Source organism: Pan troglodytes, chromosome 10 (genome assembly GCF_028858775.2).
Source record: "Pan troglodytes isolate AG18354 chromosome 10, NHGRI_mPanTro3-v2.0_pri, whole genome shotgun sequence".
Taxonomy (NCBI): Eukaryota; Metazoa; Chordata; class Mammalia; order Primates; family Hominidae; genus Pan; species Pan troglodytes.
Window position 1 is genome coordinate 124,102,618 of NC_072408.2, and position 24,507 is coordinate 124,127,124.

The 24,507-nt window shown below is 48.6% G+C and overlaps 1 protein-coding gene across 3 annotated transcripts in view; it reads right to left on the minus strand.

Annotated features, from left to right (window-relative positions):
- The window catches only part of NOS1 (nitric oxide synthase 1), a 151,039-nt gene that overhangs the window by 92,744 nt on the left and 33,788 nt on the right, over window positions 1-24,507 (minus strand). For all 3 annotated transcript variants that reach the window (XM_009426346.5, XM_016924328.4, XM_063785030.1), the window contains one exon: window positions 7,875-8,001. In XM_009426346.5, the coding sequence (XP_009424621.2) occupies window positions 7,875-8,001 (127 nt within the window). The remainder of the gene's footprint in view (window positions 1-7,874; window positions 8,002-24,507) is intronic.

Here is a 24,507-nt window from a genome sequence, read left to right on the forward strand (position 1 = left end):
TCGAACCTCGTACTAAGGGTTTGATTGATGCTTAATTGGTATCTGAAAATAGATGTTCCATCCCCAAACAGGGCACAGTTCTACCCCTTCTCTCTTAGGAAGGCAAACCAGACAGGCAAGGGAAACGATGCTTAATAAGAAAGGAAGGCAAGAAGGGCTTGATTTGAATCCTGAGTTTGTGCAGGGAGGATGGCCCAACAGCAGGTCCTCATGTTGTTTATCTAGGGTAGCTTTTTACTTAAGACGATTATTATAAGAGCCTTTCGGATGATGTCAAAACTCAACATGTGTTCACGCCTGTAATTCCAGCACTTTGGGAGGCTGAGGCGGGTGGATCACAAGGTCAGGAGATTGAGACCATCCTGGCTAACTCAGTGAAACCCCGTCTCTGCCAAAAATACAAAAAATTAGCCGGGCGTGGTGGCGTGCGCCTGTAGTCCCAGCTGCTGGGGAGGCTGAGGCAGGAGAATGGCGTGAACCTGGGAGGTGGAGCTTGCAGTGAGCCGAGATCAGGCCACTGCACTCCAGCCTGGGCGACAGAGCGAGACTCCATCTCAAAAAAACAAAAAAAAAAAACACACAACATGTGTCTCAGGTGGTGTTAGCACCAAAGGCAACCTCAGAGAACTAATAATAATCCTTAGCGAAAAAAATAAAAAGCAACATATCAGCCACAACCATTCCCTTTCCTATAATGCCTTTTTCCATTTTCTTTTAGGCAAACTTCTACCTGAGCTTCAAAACCCAGACCAGGTGTCACTTCTTGGGGTAAACCTTCCCTGGTACCTACTTGCTGAGGTAATTATGTTCCCAAAGCATTTTGTGTTCCTCTTTATTTCAGCACTAATTGAATCTTATGTGAGTCTCTCCCCACACACATCCGTGAGGGTCTCAAGGGCAGGGAGGCCTGTGTTTGCTCAGCTTTGCTTCTACCCCAGAACTATGCACACGGCAGGTTATCAAGTGAATGGTGACAGATGAACTGATTTGTTCTATCTACTATCCCAGGCCAGATGCAATTTGCAAGGGGGTAGTGAAGATGAGGGTCACAAAGTCATACACACAACGCACTCTGTGACTGGGGACTCGTCTCACTGGCCCCACCCACAGTGACCCAGACTGTTGGCAAGAGAAATGACTGCTAGATAAAGATTAATGCCTCAGCCTCCTGAGATGGACTTAAAAGAAGATGCCTCTAGGGCTGATTTTCTTTGAATCTAGACAAACAAGAGCATCGAAGAGGGTGGGGATCCCTTCTGGGATTCCCAAGGAGTCAGACCTCACTATTTCCTCCAGGAACTTATAGTCTCCTGTGTTAGGAAGTTCTTCCTCATGTCTAACCTGCATTCGTCCTGCTTCAATTGCATTCTATTGCCTTTTGCCCAGTCCTTGGCAGTTGCTTTGCTGCCCTGCCCAGCCGCTTCTCAACCCCCACCTATCGCTTCCGGACTCAGGATTGCAGGTAGTGGCTGGGTTCCTCTTTGTGACATTAACAATGCTAGGCCCCCTGTGGATGCTTAAACAAGCCATAAATGTGGGTTACAACTGGAAGGATAGAAGCTGATTCCGGCTGGGCACGGTGGCTCACGCCTGTAATCTCAGCACTTTGGGAGGCCGAGGCGGGTGGATCACAAGGTCAGGAAATCGAGACCATCCTTGCTAACACGGTGAAACCCCGTCTCTACTAAAAATACAAAAAAAAATTAGCCGGGCGTGGTGGTGGGCGCCTGTAGTCCCAGCTACTCGGGAGGCTGAGGCAGGAGAATGGCGTGAACCTGGGAGGCGGAGCTTGCAGTGAGCGGAGATCGCGTCATTGCACTGTAGCCTGGGCGACTGAGTGAGAGTCCATCTCAAAAAAAAAAAAAAAAAAGAAGCTGATTCCAGGAGCTCCAGGTACAGTGGCTTTGAGCAGGTAGAGGCGAGGTTAGGAGATCGTCTTTCAGGATGGAAAAAAGAACATTGTGTTTTCTATTAATTTGCTCACCCTGGGAAGCATTTCTGAAGCCTGTGCCTATGGAGATGTCTAGCAGGTGGTAATAGGGCTGTTTCCTTTGCGCTGGAGCTGGGACTCAAATATATCTGAGCGCTAGGGTCTCCGCCTCCTGACAGCTCTATTTCTGAGAGGCATTTGGAAAATTGAATCTCAGACAACAGAGCCAGGATGATTTCGCAGGCCCGTGACTTTTTTTTTTTTTTTTTTTTTTTTTTCCTGAGGCGGAGTCTCACTCTCTTGCCTAGGCTGGAGTGCAGTGGTGCAGTCTCGGCTCACTGAAACCTCCAACTCCCAGGCTCAAGCAATTCTTGTGCCTCAGCCTCCCGAGTAGCTAGGACTACAGGTGTGCGCCTCACGCCTGGGCTTATTTTCATATTTTTAGTAGAGACGGAGTTTCACCATGTTGGCCACGCTGGTTTCGAACTCCTGACCTCAGGTGATCTGCCCACCTCAGCCTCCCAAAGTGCTGGGATTACAGTCGAGAACCACCTTGCCTGGCCTGGCCCGTGGTTTTAAATCTTTTTGGGTCAAATCCTACATTAAGGATTTGATGCTGGGCAAAGACGAACGTAAATCCCAAGCTCTGCTGGTCTATCAGTCATGCTCCCAGGAACGCTCTAGGCTAAAACTGCTCAGCACACTTACTTCACCTTGGAAGATTCAGTCTTACCCCCTTTCTCCAGCACCCTCAAAGTCCTTCCCTTCTCCAAGCAAACGGAATTTCTATATTAGCAGAGGCCTTAAGGCAAGCTCTCCATATATCTTCCTGTCCTTTCATCGTCACATCCTGCAAAGGCTAGCGGTCCTTCTTCCAGTGCTGAGTTTGTGCAGGGAGAATGGCCCAACAGCAGGTAGGTCCTCATGTTATTTATCTAGGGTAGCTTTTCACTTAAGATGATGATTACGATAACAGCCTTTGATGATGTCAAAACTCAGCAAGTGTCTCAGGTGTTGTGAGCACCAAAGACAACATCAGAGAACTAATAATGATCCTCAGCAATAAAAAAAAGCAATGTTATCCGCCACAGCCATTCCTTTTTTTTTTTTTTTTTTTTTGAGATGGAGTCTCGCTCTGTCGCCCAGGCTTGAGTGCAGTGGCCTGATCTGAGCTCACTGCAACCTCCACCTCCCAGGTTCAAGCAATTCTCCCACCTCAGCCTCCTGAGTAGCTGAGATTACAGGTGCCTACCATCATGCCCGGCTAATTTTTATATTTTTAGTAGAGATGGAGTTTCGCCATGTTGGCCAGGCTGGTCTCAAACTCCTGACCTCAGGGGGTCTTCCCATCTTGGCCTCCCAAAGTGCTGGGATTACAAGCGTGAGCCACCGCGCCTGGCCGCGCATTCCTTTTACTGTAATGCCTGTTTCCTTTTTGTTTTAGGCAAACACTTATCTGATCTTCAAAACCCTGAGGTCCTGTTCTCAATGTTGAGCTCCACTCCTCAGGCTTGAAGACCAAAGTTATGTTTGCAAGTTGGCATTGTCTAACTAAGGTGGGCCGTGTGCAAGGAAATGACCAGTCTGCCATTGCTCAGATTTCTGCATTGACTTTTAGTGTCTTTCTTGCAGAGTCAAGGCCTCCCCTGCTTCTTCCTTCGAACCGAGATCTCAAGGATTACTGCAGACCAGGAATTACAAATGGATACCTGGAGGTGGTAGGTGGGTAAGCTAAATCAGTAAAGAAGGCTGGGTAACTTCAAAACAGGACATTTAGTTGCATATTTAAAAAGAAAGACTTGTGTGTGTGTAGAAATGAAGAATGTTGTTAGGTGCTTTTTTTTGTTTTGTTTTTGTTTTGAGACAGGTTCTTGCTCTGTCACCCAGGCTGGAGTGCAGTGGCACTAACAGGGCTCACTGTAGCCTCAACTTCCCTGGCTCAAGCGATACTCCCACCTCAACCTCCCAAGTAGCTGGGATTACAGGTGCACGCCACCAGGCCCAGTTAATAGTTTATACTTTTTTGTAGAGACGGGGTTTTGCTATGTTGCCCAGGCTGGTCTTAAATTCCTAGGCTCAAGCGATCCACCTGCCTTGGCCTCCTAGAGTGCTGGGATTACAGGTGTGAGCCACTGTGCCCAGCCAAAAAGATCTTTCTTAAAACATGAACCTCTTGGTCCATCTCTACCTGCCACTTATAAAAATGACATGGGCCCAGGTGCAGTGACTCATACCTGTAATCCGAGCACTTTGGAGGCTGAGGCAGGTGGATCACCTGAGGCCAGGAGTTCGAGACCAGCCTGGCCAAGATGGTGAAACCCCATCTCCAAAAAACGTAAAAATTACCCGAGTGTGGTGGCACACACCTGTAATTCCAGCTACTCGGGAGGCTGAGGGGGGAGGATTGCTTGAACCCAGGAGGCAGAGGTTGCAGTGAGCAGAGATAGCACCAGAGACTCTGTCTCACAATAAATAATAATAATAATAAAGACATGGGTACAAAAAGATTTAACTTTCCTCCTAGTATAAGAAATCGAAAGCACTAATGCTATTATAAATGACAATGGACACTGGCCTTAATAAGAGGGAGACAATAGGGAGTGGTGAGGTTTGTGGCCAACTAGAAAGCCACATCCTGTCTAGAGGGGGCAGCTGCTATTCAGTCTATGCAGATTGTTGCCCCATAAGAATATGGTTGGCTGCAGTGACTCACACCTATAATCCCAGCACTTTGGGAGGCTGAGAAGGGAGGATTGCTTGAACTAGGAGTTCGAGACCAGCCTGGGCAACATAGCAAGATCCCGTTTCTACAAAAAAATATAAAAAATTAGCCAGGTCTAGTGGCACCAGCCTGTAGTCCTAGTTACTCGGGATGCTGCGGTGGGAGGATCTCTTAAGTCTAGGAGATTGAGGTTGCAGTGAGTAAGCTATGATGGTGCCACTGTACCTTGGCCTGGATGGTGCCACTGTACCTTGGACTGGAAGACAGAGCAAGACCTGTCTCTAAAAAACAACAAACAAGCAAAAAAAACAGAGTATAGGTGCAATGTGGTCAGATTATATAATTTTTTTTTTTTTTTTTTTTTGAGACAGAGTCTTGCTCTGTCGCCCAGGCTGGAGTGCAGTAGCGTGATCTTGGCTGACTGCAACCTCTGCCTCCTGGGTTCAAGCGATTCTCCTGCCTCAGCCTCCTGAGTAGCTGGGATTACAGGCACCCGCCACCATGCCCAGCTAACTTTTGTATTTTTAGTAGAGACGGAGTTTCACCATGTTGGTCAGGCTGGTCTTGAACTCTTGACCTCGTGATTTGCCCCCTTTGGCCTCCCAAAGTGCTGGGATTACAGGTGTGAGCCGCCGTGCCTGGCCATAGATTATGTAAATTTTAAAGAGAAGCTGTAGATATATTTATGTAAAAATTTGAAACATTGGCAATACATTTAAAATATAACTATAAATTATCTCTTAATACAATACGGGGTAGACCTAACAAATCAGGTCTGCAGGCTAGATCTGGCCCGAGGCTGCCTCTTGCTGTCTTTCTTTCTCTTGTGAGGGCTCATATGATGGCCATACCTCTTTGTTTTCAATTAAGAAAGAAAATATAGAAGAGCTTTAAACCATATTTGTTCATTTAATCATGAATGGAGAATAGTTTCCTAATGCTTCAGTGTGGTCTTGACTTTTGAGGACAACATAATAAAAGTCTACCATTGCGCTTTTCCACCAAACATTTCCAGATAGGACTGCTAGAGGGACATTCAGCTGGTGGGACCATGGGTCGACCTACCACAGAATCCCTGATGTCCTTATCTTCCCGGCCAGCCATCAGCGGCTAAGGAAAGCAGTTGCCACCAAGGCTCTAGAATGTCTCATCCTCCCCGCTGAAGCTGTGTAGAGAACTTTGAGGCCTTGTTTAGATGCGCTGGCAGTGAAAGCTGCCATCTGTAGGCCAAGCATCAGGAAAATGAAGCAGGTCATCACTTGCTGAGTCGCCTAGGCCACCCCCATGTTTCGACCTCCCACCGGTCACTCCGACTTCACTGCAATGCAGAGGATGGGTGTGAAATTCACATGATTCCCTAGGGTTGCCCTGGCCTGGCCCATCAGCTTACTGGACAGGTAAGACAAAGGCGCTGCTGATCTCCAGCCAAATCTAGCCACTCTTTGGAAATGATATTGACTTAGCTGTCAAAACACATCTGAACAGATTGGCAGAGACTAAAAAGTTGGATAACAGATGGAGTTGGCGAGGCTGTGAAGAAACAGTCAGTCTCCTAGTTAGCTGGTAAGATTGATCCAACCACTATGGCAAGTACCACAAAAATCACAAATGTGCGTGAATTTTGGCCCAACAATTCCACTTCTAGGAATTTATTCTATTTTGTTTTTTTGAGACAGGGTCTCGCTCTGTTGCCCAGGCTAGAGTGCAGTGGTGCAGTAATACAATCACAGCTCACTGCAGCCTTGACCTTCCAGGCTCAGGTGATTCTCCCACCTCAGTCTCCAGGGTAGCTGGGACAACGGGCATGTGCCACCATACCCAGCTAATTTTTGGTATTTTTTTTAGAGATAGGGTTTTGCCATGTTGCCCAGGCTGGTCTCAAACTCCTGGGCTCAAGTGATCCTCCTGCCTCGGCCTTCCAAAGTGTTGGATTACAGGCGTGAGCCGCCATGCCTGGCCTTTAGGAACTTATTCTATTGATAAGCCTGCCCATGTGCCAAATAAGGTATGGGCACAAGGTCACTCACCACAGCACTGTCATAGCAAAATATTGACAATGGTTCATTATGAAGGACTGATACAATAAATTACAGGATGATCACACAATGAAATATTATATGGCTATAAAAAAGGAACCAAGATCCTCTTTACCCACTAATGGGGACTAATCTCTAAGATATGTTAATAAGTGAAAAAGCGAGATATAAAACAACATGTGTAATGTGCTCTTATTTGTGTAAAAATATTCAAAAATAATGTGTGTGTTTGTCAATGCATAAAACACGGCTAAAAGAACACACAAAAACCATTAATATTGCTTGACTCTGGGGAGGAAAACTCTGTGACTGGGATTAGGAACAGATAGAGCTTTTCATCATATATCTTTTTGCTTATTTATTTCAATGTTTTTTTAGAGACAGGGTCTCACTCTGTCACTCAGGCTAGAGTGCAGAGGTGCTATATCACAGCTCACTGCAGCCTTGAACTCCTGTCCTCAAGTAATCCTCCTGCCTCAGTAGCCTGAGTAGCTAGGAACTACAGGTATATGCCATTATGCTTCACTAATTAAAAAAAAAATTTTTTTTTTTCAATAGAGATAGGGTCTCACTATGTAGCCCAGGCTGGTTGTCTTTTTTTTTGAGATGGAGTCTTGCACTGTCGCCCAGGCTGGAGTGCAGTGGTGCAATCTCGGCTCTCTACAAGTTCTGCCTCCCAGGTTCACGCCATTCTCCTGCCTCAGCCTCCTGAGTAGCTGGGACTACAGGTGCCCGCCACCATGCCAGGCTAATTTTTGTATTTTTTGTAGAGATGGGGTTTCACCATGTTGGTCAGGCTGGTCTTGAACTCTGGACCTCAAGCTATCCTCCGCCTTGGCCTCCCAAAATGCTGGGGTTACAGGCATGAGGCACTATGACCAGCTACCATGTATCTTTTATATCTTTTAAATTTGGAATCATGTGAATGCCTTTCCCAGAAGAAACAGAATTAAAATGTGAAAAACGGCAAGCTCACAAACAATACCAAACCACACAAAAACAAAGTCGAGATCCACATCCGAGGATAAGCACTCCTGGCCTCGGCCTCCCAAGCTCTCCAGCCACGGCGGCTGATTTCCATCATGACACAGTGTAGGATTTAGCTTCCCTCCCGTCAGCTTCCCACCTGGGAGGGGGTCGAGAAGGCGTGGGAGGCAGTGGTACCAGCTTGGCATCAAGCACTTACCTGCTCCTTCTCTGAATATGGGTTGTTGAGGACGACAGGCACATTGCCCTTCCCCCATAGGTCATTGAAGACTCGGTCATTCTCCACGGCGAGGGGCAGAGGTTTGTGTGACTTGCCGTCCAAATCTCTGAAAGGCAAGGTGGGGCAGGTGAGGAAGGGGACATCAGGAGGGACTGCTGGTTGCTTTGATCTGGAAGTCCTGAGTCTGTACAGAACCTCAGTGGCTCACTCACATAATTCCATATGAGCCAGCGAACTTTGGGTACCCATCCTGCTGCTTCATAAAGACCGATAGTGACATGTGGGAAGGCAGCTCTGGGTGTCAATCACAAAGGGAGCTCATCCAAGGTGACCTTGACAGCTGATGTATCCCTATCTTTGTGGACATCATTTCAGGATGGCAAGGAGAAGGATTTTGCTTGTCCTTCTCCCTTCTTCATTCCATGGATCTGGGAACACAGGAGGCCTGTTTCCTAGTAATACTCCATGTACCATGAACCCCTGGACAACTTACTGCTCATGACACCTACCAGTGGAAAAAGTAGGAGGTAGGAAGGATAGAGAGGTCCTGTGGGCTTTGGGTAGTAAGTTATTCTGACCCTGGCTAAGACTTTCGGCTTTGAACAATAGCAGCTCAGGACAAACAGAATGATTCGGAAAATAAAGGGAACATAATGACAAAAATAATAATCCTATTAATAAGGAGAGAGAGCATTTATTAAGCACTTACTATGTGCCAAGGACTTTACATGTGGGTTTTTAAAAAATATTATTTTATTTATATTAGACACGAGTTCTCCCTGTGTTGGCCAGGCTGATCTCTAACTCCTGGGCTCAAGCGATGCCCCTGCCTCAGCTTCCCAAAGTGCTGGGATTACAGGCGTGAGCCACCATGCCTGGCCATGTGTTTTAGTGCATTTAACTCTTGTGACAACCCTTTGAGGCAGGAATGACTGTTTTTCGTTTTTTCCCCCAGCCTTGTCCTGTCATCCCAGCTGGAATACAGTGGCACAATCACAACTCTCTGCAGCCTTGATCTCCTGGGCTCAAGTGATCCTCCTGCCTCAGCCTCCCGAGTAGCTGGGACTACAAGGGCGTACCACCATGTCTGCCTAATTTTTTTTTTAATTTTCTGTACAGATAGGGTCTCACTGTGTTGCCCAGGCTGGTCTCGAACTCCTTGGTTCAAGTGGTCCTCCCACCCCAGCCTCCCAAAGTGCTGAGATTACAGGCGTGAGCCACTGAACCTGTCCAGGAATGATTGTTAATCACCATTTTATGGATGGGGTAAGGGAGACAGAGAAGCTAAGTTGCTCAAGGTCACACAGTGGCAAAGCCTAGTATTCCAGCCCACTCATCACATCCATTCTAAAGTAGGGGCTGTCACTATCATCATCATCATCATCACCACCACCACCTTCACCATCATCTTTATCACCACCACTACCACAATCATCACCATAGCCACCATCATTCTCATTGTTACCATCATGATTATTGTAATCATCATCATCTAACTTTCCTCATCAGCCTCCACCATAATCACCATCACCATCATCATCACCATAATCACCCTCATCATTATCATCCTCAACCTCATCATATCCTAATCTTCATGATCAGTGCCATCACCTTCATTAGCAGCATCACCATTATCACCATCTTCTTCCTCCTCCTCGGCATCAGGACCACACCAGCATCTTCACGACCACCAGCATCATCCTCACAATCATCATTACACGAGGAAACTATAGTTAAGAGTGACTAAGTCACTAGCCTAAGTCACACGCTAGTGATGGTGGATTCAAACCCAGGCTTGTTCTGGATGCTAGAGCCTGACTTTTTTTGGAGACAGTCTCGCCCTGTTACCCAGGCTGGAGTGCAGTGGTGCAATCATAGCTCACTGCAGCCTTGACCTCCTAGGCTTGAGCGATCCTCCCACCTCTGCCTCTCCAGTAGCTGGGACTACAGGCGCGCACCACCCTACCTGGCAATGTTTTAAGTTTTTTGTAGAGACAGGGTCTCACTGTGTTGTGCAAGCTGGTCTCAAACTCCCAAACTCAAGTGATCCTCTTGCCTCGGCCTCCCAAAGTGCTGGGATTACAGGTATGAGCCACCATGCCCGGCCAGAATCCAACTTCTTACCCACTAAGTTTTCCTGGCTTCCTGTCCCTGAACTCTAACGGGCTCAGGATGAGGTGATCTCAGCTAGGTTCCACAGGCTGGCCACCCTCTAAGATGGAGATAGGAGTTGGCACCAAAATCCAGATGGCCTCATCAGACCTGTCTCACTCTCTGAGTCCTTCTACTCTCTGAATACTGCCCTCCTACTTCCCAACAGCCTTTCTCCTTTTGGCTCCCTTATCCAATTTGACTCTGACCATGGCCTCTGTCTGTTCCCTAACTGGGCAATGCAGCTTGCCCTGTGGCTCATCTTGGTTTAGGTCCCAGGCATTAAGACTGGCCCTTGTCTTGCCCTCTGTTCTATGTGCCTAGCTTAGGGGACTCCCCCATCCCCCAATCTTGTACAATGACAGTCACCTGGGATGAATCAGAAGCCACAGTCCAAGCTCTGAGAGCACGATCCCCAGTGACCCCTCCAGCGGCTCCCTCTGAGCCACCCAGATCCCCTGCCTGCAGTGTTCCACGCCGTCCCTGTGGCCCACATCAAAACCACTTCCGCTTTTCTGCCTGGAGAGGTTTGCATTCATCAGAGGGAACATTCTGTTTTACCCTTTAAAATGTCACCAAAACATACCCAGAGTGGCTCTTGATTACAGGCATTTCCCAAGTCAACGGCTACCTACATGATCATAAACAGAAGTATGGTCTGTTGAGAGTGCTGCTCTAAATGTCACTCAGTTCCCTTTCAGCTCTGAAACTACTGATCCTATATCACATGACCATAAATGAGGATTCAGCAGAGAAGGGAGGAGGTTAATGCATTTGGAGCCTCTATAATATTCTGGGTACTTGCACAGAAGTTATTTCATTTAATTTCAACAGACATTAAAAGCCCCCATTTTACACATGACAAAACTGAACCCAGAGGGGTTATGTAAGTTTCCCAAGGTCCCACCGTAAGCATATAGTACAGCTGGGATTTGAAACTAGGTGTGACTGATGGGCTGCCAAGATCCTTCCTTTTTTATTTTTTGAACGGAGTCTTGCTTTATCACCCAGGCGGGAGTGCAGTGGGGTGATCTCGGCTCACTGCAACCTCTGCCTCCCAGGTTCAAGTGATTCTCCTGCCTCAACCTCCCACACAGCTGGGACTACAGGCGCACACCACCACGCCCAGCTAATTTTTGTATTTTTAGTAGAGATGGGGTTTCACCATGTTGGCCAGGCTGGTCTCGAGCTCCTGACCTCAGGCGATCCACCTGCCTTGGCCTCCCAAAGTGCTGGGATTACAGGAGATCCTTCCTTTTTTAAAACAGAGGTAGGAAAAACTGGTTAGGATGCTTATTCTAAGCCAGAGGCTACAGAGCAAGTAACCCAACATCTCCTGCTAAGTGCAGCCAATTTACAAAAATTATAAGCAAAATTACCTAGGCAACTTGGAAATGATCACATGGTTCGTCTTATGTGAATTTGAATTTGCAGAGAGAGTTTCTTTTACCATCATTCTTTTTTTAAAAAAAATCCATTAAGACTTTTGTTTAAATAATGCAGTTGAAGTGTTTTGCCAACAAAAACTTAATTTTGGAGTCCTGTGTGATGAGCACATAAAATTTTTATTATTTATTTTTTTTTAGATAGTCTTGCTCTGTCTCCCAGGTTGGAGTGCAGTGGCGTGATCTTGGCTCACTGTAACCTCCACCTCCCAGGTTCAAGTGATTCTCCTGCCTCAGCCTCCCTAGTAGCTGGGATTATAGGTACACACCACCACACCCAGCTAATTTTTAAAAAAATTTTTATTTTTAGTAGAGACAGGATTTCACCATGTTGACCAGCCTGGTCTTGAACTCCTGGCCTCGAGTGATCCACCCAGGAAGGATATTTTTAATATGTGACCATGAGAAACATCTAGGTTGAACTATTTTGCTTCCCTTCACCCAGAAGCAAAATCAGAAGGAGATTTAGTTCAATTCTCAGCCCACAATCTGTCAGTGATAACCAGGTCTGAGGGAAATATCTGGCTTATTGCCACAAGTCTGTTCAACCTGGATCCACCTGTTTGCTGGGGTTGCAGGAGCAGTGTAGCATGCTGGTTAAGGATGTGGCTGTGGATTGGGTGGAACTGGGTTCAAGTCCTGGCTTTGCTGGTTATAAACTGTGCAACTTTGGACACTTCATGTCTCACACTCAGTTTACTCATCTGTTAAATAGGGTCAATAATATCTGCAATGATTAAAGGAGGTAAAGCTTATAATACTTAGCAGTGTGGCACCTGCTATCAGTCTTACTGCTTATGGAGTATCAGAAGGAAACAGAGAAAGAAACTTCTAGCTCTGTGTAGAACACTGACTATTCCTCTAAGTCATCCCTGTCTAGTAGAACTTCCTGTGATGATGGAAATGTCTCATATCTGCACAATCCCATGTTATAGCCACTAGACACATGTGGCAATTGAGCATTTGAAATGTGGTTATTGTCATGGAGGAACTAAATTTTAAATTTTATTTAACTTGGATTGATTTAAATTTAAAGAGCCACATGTGGCTTAAGGCTATATTGTCAGACAGTGCAGCCGCTGGAAACCTATTAATGTCTCCAAAGACTGGGAATTGAAGGCACACGTGGCTCCAACCAGGGGGCATCTTTGCTGGGGGCTGGGGCACACGTGGGGAAGTCTACACTCAGATACTTTCTGAGCTGCCATGTCTTGTTCACAGAGCCCAGGAATTCGATAATTCTCTACTACCCTTGCAGACTTCTACCTCCTATCATTCTTGGCCCTGATCTCTTGACTCCTCCCTCTTCCCAAGGAGCACACCACGTCCACCCTTACCTTTATACTTAAGCTCCCCAGGTTGCTCTTTCATGTTCCCTCTGCTGAGAGCCAACTCCTACTCAGCCTTGACGGCCCACTTCATGTCCCACCTGTCATGGGAATTTAATGAGATCATGCATGTAAAATGCCTAGCACATAATCGGCACTAACTAAACATGAGTGATGTATATTTCCATTTAGAACTAAGAAAACGGATGCCCAGAGAGATTAGGTAATTTGTCAAAGGTCACACAGCAGGCAACAAGAGCTTGCAGATGAGATGTCTCTTCACTGTTGTCCCAGCTGAGAGTCACTGTGTATAGGGCTTATGTGGGGGGCCTCTGGGAGGGCAGCATTTGGTTAGACCTCATATCTGAGAAGAACCTCAAACTTGGATGTTAGATGTTCTCTCCAAATGTGGTAGATGTGTTGAATATACTCATCTGTGAAATATAAATTTAGTAACTCTGTTTTTTTATTATTATTATTTTATTGAGACAGAGTCTCACTCTGTCACCCAGGTTGGAGTGCAGTGGCACGATCTCAGCTTACTGCGACCTCCGCCTCCTGGGTTCAAGCAATTCTCCTGCCTCCGCCTCCTGAGTAGCTGAGGTTACAGACGTGCACCACCAAGCCTTGCTAATTTTTGTATTTTTAGTAGAGACAGGGTTTCACCATGTTGGCCAGGCTGGTCTCCAACTCCTGACCTCAAGTGATCTATCCACCTCGGCCTCCCAAAGCGTTGGGATTACAGGTGTGAGCCACTGCGCCTGGCCTGTTTTATTATTTATTCACCAAAAATATATTGAGAGCTCACAGAAGGAGATGGACAGGGCCTCTTTTGACTTCTGAGATGTCTGGATGGTAACTCCCCTTTAACAGTGCTCATGAGTCTTGGTCTTGCCCAGCTGCCTGGAATAATCTTAGTTTAGATCAGAGTTTCTCTACTTCCCCACTACTGGTATTTTGGGCCTGATAATTTCTTGTTGCCAGGACTGTCTTGTGCATTGGAGGATGTTTGAGCAGCATTCCTGGCCTCTGCACACTAGATGCCAGTAGCACCCCTACCCCCAAAGTTGTCACAACCAAAAAAAATGCTTCCAGATATTGCAAAGTGCACCCTGGGAGGCAAAATTGTACTCCTAACCATTGAGAGGCACTCTCAGTGGTTTAGATGTGGCTGAGCATCTCAACGCAATGCTTCCAAGTTCCTCCCCATCCTTTCTCTATGCTCACCCAAGGATCTGCAAGGACTTATTTACCAGCTGTCCCTTGTTCCCAGATGTAATTGAGGAGCTCGCCTTCACTAAATGGCCCTCACCCACCCCTCTCAGGTGTCCTTCTCCCTCTGGAAAAGCCATCCCCCAATGAGCTTGGCATTCTGGTGGCCAGTGTGGCCAGGGCTATCAGGTGGTCACATTTGGTGGTTCTCAAACTCCAGGGTGCATCCAAATCAACTGAGGGGCTTGCTAAAATTCAGATTCCTGGCCCGGCATGGTGACTCATGCCTGTGATTCCAGCACTTTAGGAGGCCGAGGTGGGAAGTTTGCTTGAGCCCAGGAGTTCCAGACCAGGCTGGGCAACAAAGTGAGATCCTGTCTATACACAAAATAAAAAAATTAGCTGAGCGTGGTGGCACCTGCCTATAGTCCCAACTACTGGGGAGGCTGAGGCAGGAGAATCACTTGAGCCCAGGAGTTTGAGACTGCAGTGAGCTAAGGTTGTGCCACTGCACTCCAGCCTGGGAGACAGAAACAGACCCTGTCACACACACACACACCCCTCAGATTTCTGAGCTCTCCTCCTAGAGAGTTTGAGTAGTGGGTCTAGGAGGGAACCCTAGCATCTGCATCATCAGAAGCACCCCAGGTGGTCCATGGACACACTGGGAGACCCATTTCCCTGGGAACTCTCTGGCCAGGCTCTAGCAGTAGGCAGCAAGGTTCCTTCTGGGTTAGAGATGTCAGCCTTTCCTTTCTCCTTTCCTTTCTTCACTCCCATCCTCCTGTAAGGCCAGGTGTGGAGCTCTGCCTCCCTCCTGGCAAGCATTTTCTATGCTTTCTGGCAAGAGCAAAACTAAACCCTTTTTTCTTCCACTTCACTAGCTGGATGATCATACCCAAGCCAAAAGTTGCTCTTGCATCTCTAAACCTTCTGAGAATCTTTGCCAGATCCTTCCAACTGAGGCTTCCTAAGAACCAGGTTCCCCGACCTCTTGCACGGAAGGAAAAGGGGTCCTGGGCTTGATTCCCCAGGAAGTTTGAAGGTGGGTCGATTGGCCTGTTGCTGACCACTTATGGACCCCGAGGACCTGAGAGGGGAGCAGGTGGGCTATGCCTGTGTGCTGGGCACAGGGAGGCGGGGGCTACTGCCTGTTCCGGCCAACCAGACAAGGAGGCCGCCGAGGAGCAGCTGGTGCTGGCAGGAGGCCCTGACCACATTTTTCAGCAGACACTCCACTCTCTCTGACTCCTGCTTCTCCTGGCCCTGCACGCTCCAACAGCCTTGGTTTCTGCCTCCACCTGGGCTGGAATGCTGGGAGCTGAGTTAAAGTAGGAAGCCTTGGAGGCTGTGGAGGCTGGGTCTGGGGTCCTGCAAAGCTTTTCTTCTAGATTTCATCATGCTTGGAGTGGGAGGAGTGGGAAGTTCTTGTTAAACAGAAAAGTATGCTTTATTATTATTATTATTTTTAGAGACAAGGTCTCTAAAGTACAGTGGCATGATCATAGCTCAATGCAGCCTCGAACTTCTGGGCTCAAGTGATCCTCCTGTCTCAGTTTCCTGAGTAGTAGGGATTATAGGCATGCACTACCATCCCTGACTAGTTTTTAAAATTTTTTTGTAGAGATGGGGTCTTGCTCTGTTGTTGCCCAGGCTGGTTTTAAACTCCTTGGCTTAAGCAATCCTCTTGCCTTGGCCTCCCAGTGCTGGGATTACAGGCGTGAGCCCCCACACCTGGCCAAAAGTATGCTTTCAAGAGGAGGAATTCTACCATGAATGCCACAGCTGGGAAGTGAGGAGAGGGCCTTTGGGCTCTGTCACAATCGTGACTTAATTGCTAATATCACCAAAGCTGGGCAGGATTCTCAAACTCATATGTGTGCAGAAGACAGGCTAGTGAGGTCAATGTGTGGACTGGGCTGTTTGGATGCTGGAGGATGAGAGACCCCGCAGTGGCCCGTTCCCAGCTCCTGCCACTGGTTGCCTCACGAAGATGTAGATTCTGTGTTAACAGTTCTGTGGATTTTTTTTTAAGAGGTTGGAAACTTGATTTTGCCGCAAATTCACATTTCTAGAAAACTGCAGGCCAAATAAAACTCATGGGAAAACTGTGTGTGGTCCTCAACCTTGTATGCAACCCTTGCCCTAAAAGGATGTTTTGAGTTCCTCTCTTTGGAGGAATATTCCAGAGAGGTGGAATGGGGTAGTTCCTACGATCCAGGTGTGGCCTGGCCTGTGATGAGCGTGCCAGCCACTGGCCCTCACAAGGAACCTGAACACTAGTTCTAGGAGAAACCTTAAGGCTCACCTGGTCCACATCTCATTTGTAAAGATGGGGAAACTGATGCCCAAAGAAGTCAAAGGGCTTTCCTAAAGTACGTAGCTGGTGAGAGGTAAAGTGGAAGGAGGGGCTAGAAGCAAGGTCAGTGGACTTAGTCCAGTGAGACCTCATAGGGATGGCAACAGAGACAGCCATTGGTTAGCCCAGGGCCGGGCCACAGCATTGCTCAATGGTGTTGGTTAGATGAGTGTGGTAGGCTGAATAACAGCCCACAGGTCCTAAACCCTTGAACCTGTATATGTTTCCTTAGATGGAGAAAGGGTCTCTGCAGATATGATGGGATGTTAAAGATCTTGTGATGAGCAGATTCCCTGGGGTTATCTCCGTGGGCCCTCAATTTAATCATGTGTCTTGATAAGAGGGCTACAGAGGGAGCTCTGACTACAGAAGGGATGTCACCACGGAAGCAAGATGCTCTGCTCCTGGCTTTGAAAATGGAGGAAGGGACCACAAGCTAAAGGATGCAAGGAACGCAGCTTTAGACCCTGGAAGAGGCAAGGAAATGAGTTCTCTTCAAGAGCCTCCAGGAAAGAACACAGTCCTGCTGATACCTTGATTTGATATCAGCCCACTGAGACCACTTCAGACTTAAGACCATCAGAATGATAAGGGAATAAAGGTGTATTGCTTTCAGCCACCAAGTGTGGGGTGATTTGTCATGCAGCCATAGGAAGCTGATACAATGAGTGAATGGGGGCGGGGACAGGGATGACAGTAGGGTGGTTGATGGGCCCACCCATGTGTCCAGCCTCACTGCCCACCACTCTCCCTCCACTCACTATGCTCAAGCCCCTCGAGCTTTCTGTCCTTTGCACGTCCCAACCCTGTTCCTGTCTCAGGGCCTTTGCTCCTGCTGTGTCTTCTGCTAGGAACACCCTTCCCTAGATGTCACATGGTTGGTATCTTCTGGCCTCAGTACAAATGTTGGCTTTTCAGAAAGCCCCTTCCTGACCCCCCTATCTAATGCTCTACCAAACCCCAAGCCCCTTTTCTTCAAATCACTGTTTTATTTCCTTCACAGCATGTACCACTATCTAAGATGATTGCATGTGTGTATTTATTTATTTATTTAGAGATGGAGTCTCATTCTGTTGCCCAGGCTGGAGTACGGTGGCACGGTCTCGGCTCACTGCAGCCTCTGCCTCCCGAGTTCAAGCGATTCTCCTGCCTCAGCCTCCTGGGTAGCTGGGATTACAGGCGTGTGCCACCACACCTGGCTGATTTTTGTATTTTTAGTAGAGACGGGGTTTCACCATGTTGGCCAGGCTGGTCTCGAACTCCTGACCTCAGGTGATCCACCCGCCTCGGCCTCCCAAAGTGCTGGGATTACAGGCGTGGGCCACCGCACCCGGCCTATTTATTTTTGATTTCTCATCTCTGATATGATTCTCCAAGGGCAGAGGTTCACCATGGAATTCCCAGGGCTGAGTACAGTGTCAGGGGCAGAATGGATGCTCATAGAACATTCATTCCATGAAAGGCGGTGAGAAGCCCCCTGGTTACCCATCATTTTTGGTGGGCGGGCAGGCTTATCCCATGGCTCTTCCTCAGAATAAAGGGCTGGGTACCCACCTGGCAAGACGGCAGGGACACAGATGGGGAGAGGGTACAAAGTGAGAGTAATCCCCAGGAAGGGTGGATGGGGAGCTGCTTACGTTCAAGTGGGCAAGATCAGAATAAAAGGTGGAAATTCAGGTTGAAGGCTGTTACTGGGCTTAGTTCCTTAATTGAAATATGCCCCAGCAGAGGGATTCCAAGCTCTGAGATGCATCAAGTGTGGTCTGGGAGGAGTGCTTCTGACTCAGGCAGTCCTGGAATCAATACTGCCATTGGTCATGCTGAGGTCAGTTCTAATGGAGAATTCTAACTAGCGTGAGTCCTCGAAGCAAAAACCGAGCCAGTCATCTTCCCTGCTGTAGAGAAAGCCATGGGGGAACAGAATCCTTCCTTCCTTCCCTCCCTTTCTCCTTCCTTCCCTCCCTCTCTCCTTCCTTCCCTCCTTCTCTCCTTCCTTCCCTCCTTCTCTCCTTCCTTCCCTCCTTCCTTCCCTCCCTCCCTCCCTTTCTCTCTTCTTCCTTCCCTCCCTCTCTCCTCCCTTCCCCTTTTCCTTCCTTCCCTTTTTCCTTCCTTCCCTCCCTCCTTCCTTTTTTCCTTCCTTCTCTCCTTTCTTCCCTCTCCCCTTCCTTCCCTCCCTCTTTCCTTCCTTCCCTTCCTCCCTCCTTCCTTCCCTCCCTCCTTTCCCTTCCTCTTTCCTTTCTTCCTTCCCTCCTTCCTTCCCTCCCTCTGTCCCTCCTCTTCCTTCCCTCCTTCCTTCCCTTCCTCCCTCCTTCCTTCCCTCCTTCCTTTCCCTTCCTCTTTCCTTTCTTCCTTCCCTCCCTCCTTCCTTCCTTCCTTCTGTCCCTCCTCCCCTCCCTCGTTCGTTCTCTCTTCTTTCCCTTCCTTCTTCCTTCCCTCCTCCCTTTCCTCACTCCTGCTTTCCCTCCATCCTTCTTCCCTTCCTTTCTCCCTTCCCTCCTTCCTTCCTTTCCTCTCTCCTTCTTCCCTCCCTCCTTCCCTTCCTCCTTCCTTCCCTCTCTCCTTCTTTCCTTCCTTCCCTGTCCCTCCTCCCCTCCCTCCCTGCTTCCCTCTTTTCTTCTTTCCCTCCCTCCTTCCTTTCTTCCTTCCTACCCTCTCTCATTCCTTTCCTCCCTCCCTGCTTCCCTCCCTCCTTCCGTCCCTGCTTCCTTTCTTCCTTCCTTCCTTCCCTCCTTTCCTTTCATCTCTCCTTCCCTCTTTCCTCCCTTCCCTCCCCACTTCCTTCCCTCCTTCCTTCCCTCTCTCCTTCCTTTCTTCCTTCCTTCCTTCCCTCCTTCCCTCCCTTCCTCCTTCCCTCCTTCCCTCCCTTCCTCCTTCCCTCCTTCCCTCCCTTCCTCCTTCCCTCCTTCCCTCCCTTCCTCCTTCCCTCCTTCCCTCCCTTCCTCCTTCCCTCCTTCCCTCCTTCCTTGCTTCCCTCCTTCCCTCCTTCCTTGCTTCCCTCCTTACTCCCTCCCTCCCTCCCTCCTTCTTTCATGCGTTCTTCCTTGCCTCCCTCCCTCCCTCCTCTAAGGCCTACCCTGGGGTCAAGCTTGGAACTAAATGATGGGGATTCAGAGAAGAATGGAATGTGGTGCTTAAATGGTGAGACCATGGGTGGGAACCAGCCTTGGATGAAGGATGGGCTTTTTCATCCCATCCTTCACCCTCTCTCCATCTGTGCCCCTGCCGTGTTGTCAGGTGGGTACCCAGCCTTTTATTCTGAGGAAGAGCCATGGGATAAGCCTCCCTGCCCACCAAGGTTGCAGTGAAGAAGAAAGGGCATGAGGACCACAGAGCAAATGAAGGGGCCCTTCCATAAATGGGGGAGTCCCTCCTGTTGCTTGAATGAAGCTAGGTCTTGGGCATCTCAATGTCAGGCATCCCTCAGGGTGACCTGCATTCGCTACAACAGGCCAGGGGCACTTTCTTTAGTAGATGGCACCCAAGGCCTCAGTTTCCCTTTCAGACTCTGAGAAAATATTCCAGTGTCCTAAAAAATGTGATGGCTAGAAGCCAAGTGCACTGTGGCCAACAGTGCAATCCAGAAAGTCAGTAGAGGCCAAGACTATGAATTTGGGGTCAAGTCCTGGCTTTGCTACTTGCTAGCTGTGTGATCTGGGACAAGTGACCATACCTCTCTGAGCCCTGGTTTCGCCATCAGGAAAACAAAGTGCTGTGCAGAGAAAACCAATTAATTGACATAGAGACTGTAGCATGGAGCCAGGCTCACTTCTAGTGCTCCATAGAGATTGACCAGACTAATAATTATAAAACGTAGGCTTGCCACAGAAGGAGCTTTCTTCTCTGCCTCCGACAACTGAGCTGATTCTCTAGGGTTGAAATTGACTTCCGTTCCTCCAGCCATATTCTCTTGCCTAGTGTCCATTTAATTTTTTATTTTATTTTATTTTATTTTGAGACAGAGTTTGACTCTGTCACTCAGGCTGGAGTGCAGTGAGGCGATTTCAACTCGCTGCAACCTCTGCCTCCCAGGTTCAAGTGATTCTCCTGCCTCAGCCTCCCAAGTAGCTGGGACTACAGGCACGCACCACCACGTCTGGCTAATTTTTTTTTTTTTTTTTTTTGATATTTAGCAGAGATGGGGTTTCGCCATGTTGGCCAGGCTGACCTCAAGTGATCCACCTGCGTCAGCCTTCCAAGATGTGGGAGTACAGGCATGAGCCACCACACCTGGCCTGTCTCTTTAGTTCTAGACACTCACTATGAGGCTTCTAGGTAGAACCAGGAGAGCATCCTGTGGCCAGTGCTGTGTGACCCTGGGTAAGTTTTTTACCTCTCTGAGCCTCGCCCTCATCTATGAAAGTAGGCTGAAACTACACATCCTACTTACGGGGCAGAATTCAGACACTCTCGGAAGAGGTTGACAACTATTGTGAAGAGACTTTGTAAGTAACCAAGTGCTCTACAAGAGGGAGGGGTTATCAGAGCAGGGCGAGGCTGACCTGCTGGTCCAGATGGACACTGGATCGGGGACCTTGGCCTCTTTGGAACCCTCCTTCAGGGCAGCAAGCTGAGTAACCTGGATATTCTCTTACACGCAGCATTTTAAAGTGACCGCTCCAGCCAGGCACGGTGGCTCACGCCTGTAATCCCAGCACTTCGGGAGGCTGAGGCAGGCGGATAATTTGAGGCTAGGAGTTTGAGACCAGCCTGGGCAACATGATGAAACCCTGTTTCTACAAAAAATATAAAAAAATTAGCTGGGCATGGTCTCAGTTACTTGGGGAGCTGAGGTGGGAGGATCACTTGAGCCCAGGAGGTAGAGATGGCAGTGAGCCGTCATGGCACCACTGCACTCCAGCCTGGGCTACAGAGCAAGACTCTGTCTCTAAATAAATAAATAAATAAATAAATAAATAAATAAATAAAGTGACTGCTCCCAAGTACAGAAGGTGCTGAAACTTTGGGATTCACTATCTGCCTTCCCCAAACCCCCTCGTATTGCTGCCACTGCCTGCTGGAGCCACCTTCCTCCTGGGATGAAGGGATAAGACTGTCTTTAGAGTAAACATCGCTTCTCCTCCCACGTAAGTGCCACCATCCTGAAACTACAGGGACATCCCATGGGGGAATGGAAGAGATGTGGTAGGAGATTAAGCCTGTTTCCAAGAGGAAAGAAAGAAAGAAAATGGGGACAACAGAGCAGGAGAGACAAGGCACTTCTGAGAAGCAGTGATGGCTTCCACCTCAGCTTGGCTCCCCGACTGGCGTGTGTGTCCTGGATCTGGGGCTCTGGGACTGGTGGGCTTCACTGTCACCCAAGTCAGTGGGTTTTCTTGGGCCAGTGACTTCACCCAGCATCCAGGATGCCAGTGCTGATGCCCACCCTGACATGCAGCCTGGATGGAGAGGTCACCGGGAGGATGAGCATTTTCCAGGCAGCCGTGTGCTCTAAGCGGCTTGAATCAAGCCAGGGCTGCCCGTCACAAGAGTGACCCCGAAGAACATTCTAGCTCTGGGATTCCAATTCCTAACTTGGGACACTGATGCCTAAAGAGGTCCTTATTTCAGCCCCTAGGAGGCCATTTGGTAATTTGTGGAGGTAGTTTTGGTTGTTACAAGGATGCAGGTGGAGGTGCTCCTGGCATTGTAGTAGGAGGGAGGTGGCATTAGGGGTGGTGGTCATCCTGCAACGCCAGGAACATGAAGGAAGAGAGTCTTGCATGCCACACGATCTCTGGGACTTCACACATATAAAAGGCAAGCTTATATTCCTGGGCTGAGATCCCAACTCTCTCTTGTATAAATATGGCTTTAAAACAGACTGAATTTTCCGTGCAGTAAATCCACTGGGTAAATTAAGGAAAAATTGATTTACCCATCGTTTTATCAGGAGTCATTCACCATTTTGGAAAATTGCATCACCAAGGCGACGCTGCTCATGGCATTTGAGTTGCCAAAACAACACACCTGTGTCAGTCTCTGCTTCTGACGCTGTTGTGTTTGCTGTGATTCTATGCTTAGGCGCAAACATCTGATCATTCCAGTGCAGTCGTGTCTGAGCACTGATATGTTAAATTACAGGCTTTTGAAATTATAAGTTACTTTTATGAGGTCCCCTTCATTTTATAGTTAATGGCATTATATTAGATTTTAAAAATATGAAGTGCGAGTAGCACTTCTAACTGGATCCATGAATTAGCATCCAGTTAGTAAAGACATTTAAACTGCTATCCATGAATTAGCATCCAGTTAGTAAAGACATTTAAAAATATGTGTTAAGAAATGGGGGTGCTGGCCGGGCATGGTGGCTCACTCCTGTAATCCCAGCACTTTGGGAGGCCGAGACGGGCGGATCACCTGAGGTCAGGAGTTCAGGACCAGCCTGGCCAACATGGCGAAACGCTGTCTCTACTAAAAATACAAAAATTAGCCAGGCGTGGTGGCACATGCCTATAATCCCAGCTACTCGGGAGGCTGAGGCAGGAGAATTGCTGGAACCCGGGAGGCGGAGGTTGCAGTGAGCCGAGATCATACCACTGCACTCCAGCATGGGTGACAAAGCAAGACTCTGTCTCAAAAAAAAAAAAACAAAACAAAAACAAAAACAAAAAGAAATGGGGGTGCTTTGAGTCCAAGCCATTGAGCAAGGAGGACACACACTATTATTAAATATCACTCATCCTTAGAACTGCTCACCTAAGTGGGTCTCACAGAGCCCTGTACTCGCTCTAAGCCACCTTCTCTAGACCTTGTCTCTCCTCTGAAGCAGGTTTTTTGGCCGCTTTCGGGCAAACCACCTCATCACGGTCACAGTTGAGATGGGTGACTAGTGGGAGGGCCGCAAGGGATGAGGGAAGCTGAGAGCTTGGATGCAGCCTCCTGAGTTGGGAAAATAGGTCTGCTGGGGCAGGACTCCATGGCAGGCCGGCTTGTCCCTCCCTCTTCCTTGGGGAAACAAAGGCAGGAGATTGCTTCCTGAGATGGCATTTGGAGAGGAGCCCCTTGGTGCTTGGTGACACGAGGGCTCCCGTGAAGTCCTCCACATCACACCCAAGGCTAGAGTTCTGCACCAATCCTCGTGTCCCAGACTGTCGGCTGGGGGAGAGGATCAAATGAACTCCCTGGAGGGGAAGGACCCAGCTCCCAGTTCTGGAAGAGAGGGTGCACTGGGATCCTCTGGGGGACGTCTCCACATCGCATACAGAGATTCAGACTCCTGGGGTTCTGGGGGTGTGGCTGAAATAGAGCCCCTCAGAACTCTGATACTCACCCCTCCATGCCCACCTGATGCCCAGTTGAGAATTGCAATCAAGTGCATGGACATTAGATACGGCTGGGATTCAGCTGCCCATGGGAAGGGGACTCTGCTTATATAAAGTAAGACAGAGCTCCCATTCCACACTGGTGCTGCTCTTCTCAGGAGAGGGAGCACTGAGGGACAGGGAGCACTGAGGGACAGGGAGGGTGGTAGAGGATTGGGAGGCAGAGGTGGTGCTTGGGGGCAGCCTTTCGGGAGGGACACTTCCCAAAGCCTCCTGGCAAATAAGGCCAATGCCTTCCATTCTGGATCCTACAGCTGCCTTAGGATTTAACTCTATGGCATGAGCTGGACTACTGGGAGACACAGCAAGGCCTCAAGATGCCACCTCCACTGGATGTGCTGCTGGAGGGACCCATGGGCAGTGGCAGCTTCCTGAGGCCCGGGTTCCAGCCTGGGAGGCCTCCTGTGCTAGTTGTGGGTAAACCAGGCTTCAAATCTCCCCCAGCCAGCAGAATCTTGAAGACTAATCCTGGCTACCCACTCTGGAAACGGACATCCAACGCCACAGAGTTCCCCACGCATGCATCTACCTCACTGAGACATCACACAATGCTGTGTGTATTCGGACCAAGACTCTTGGTCTTCCTCCTCCTAGGGATGAGGACCAAAGCTGCAGGGAGGACTCCAGGCTGTCCCCAGGGAATGTACAGAGGAAAAAAGGAGTAGGTTGGAGGGAAGGGGCTTAAAGGGAGGCCAGTGACCCTGGTTTCCCCTCTGCCCAGGGACTTGTGATGGAGCCCCTGTCTTACTCCTTGGGGGGCTCTTGGGTTTCACTGGAATTGGCCCCATTTTTGTC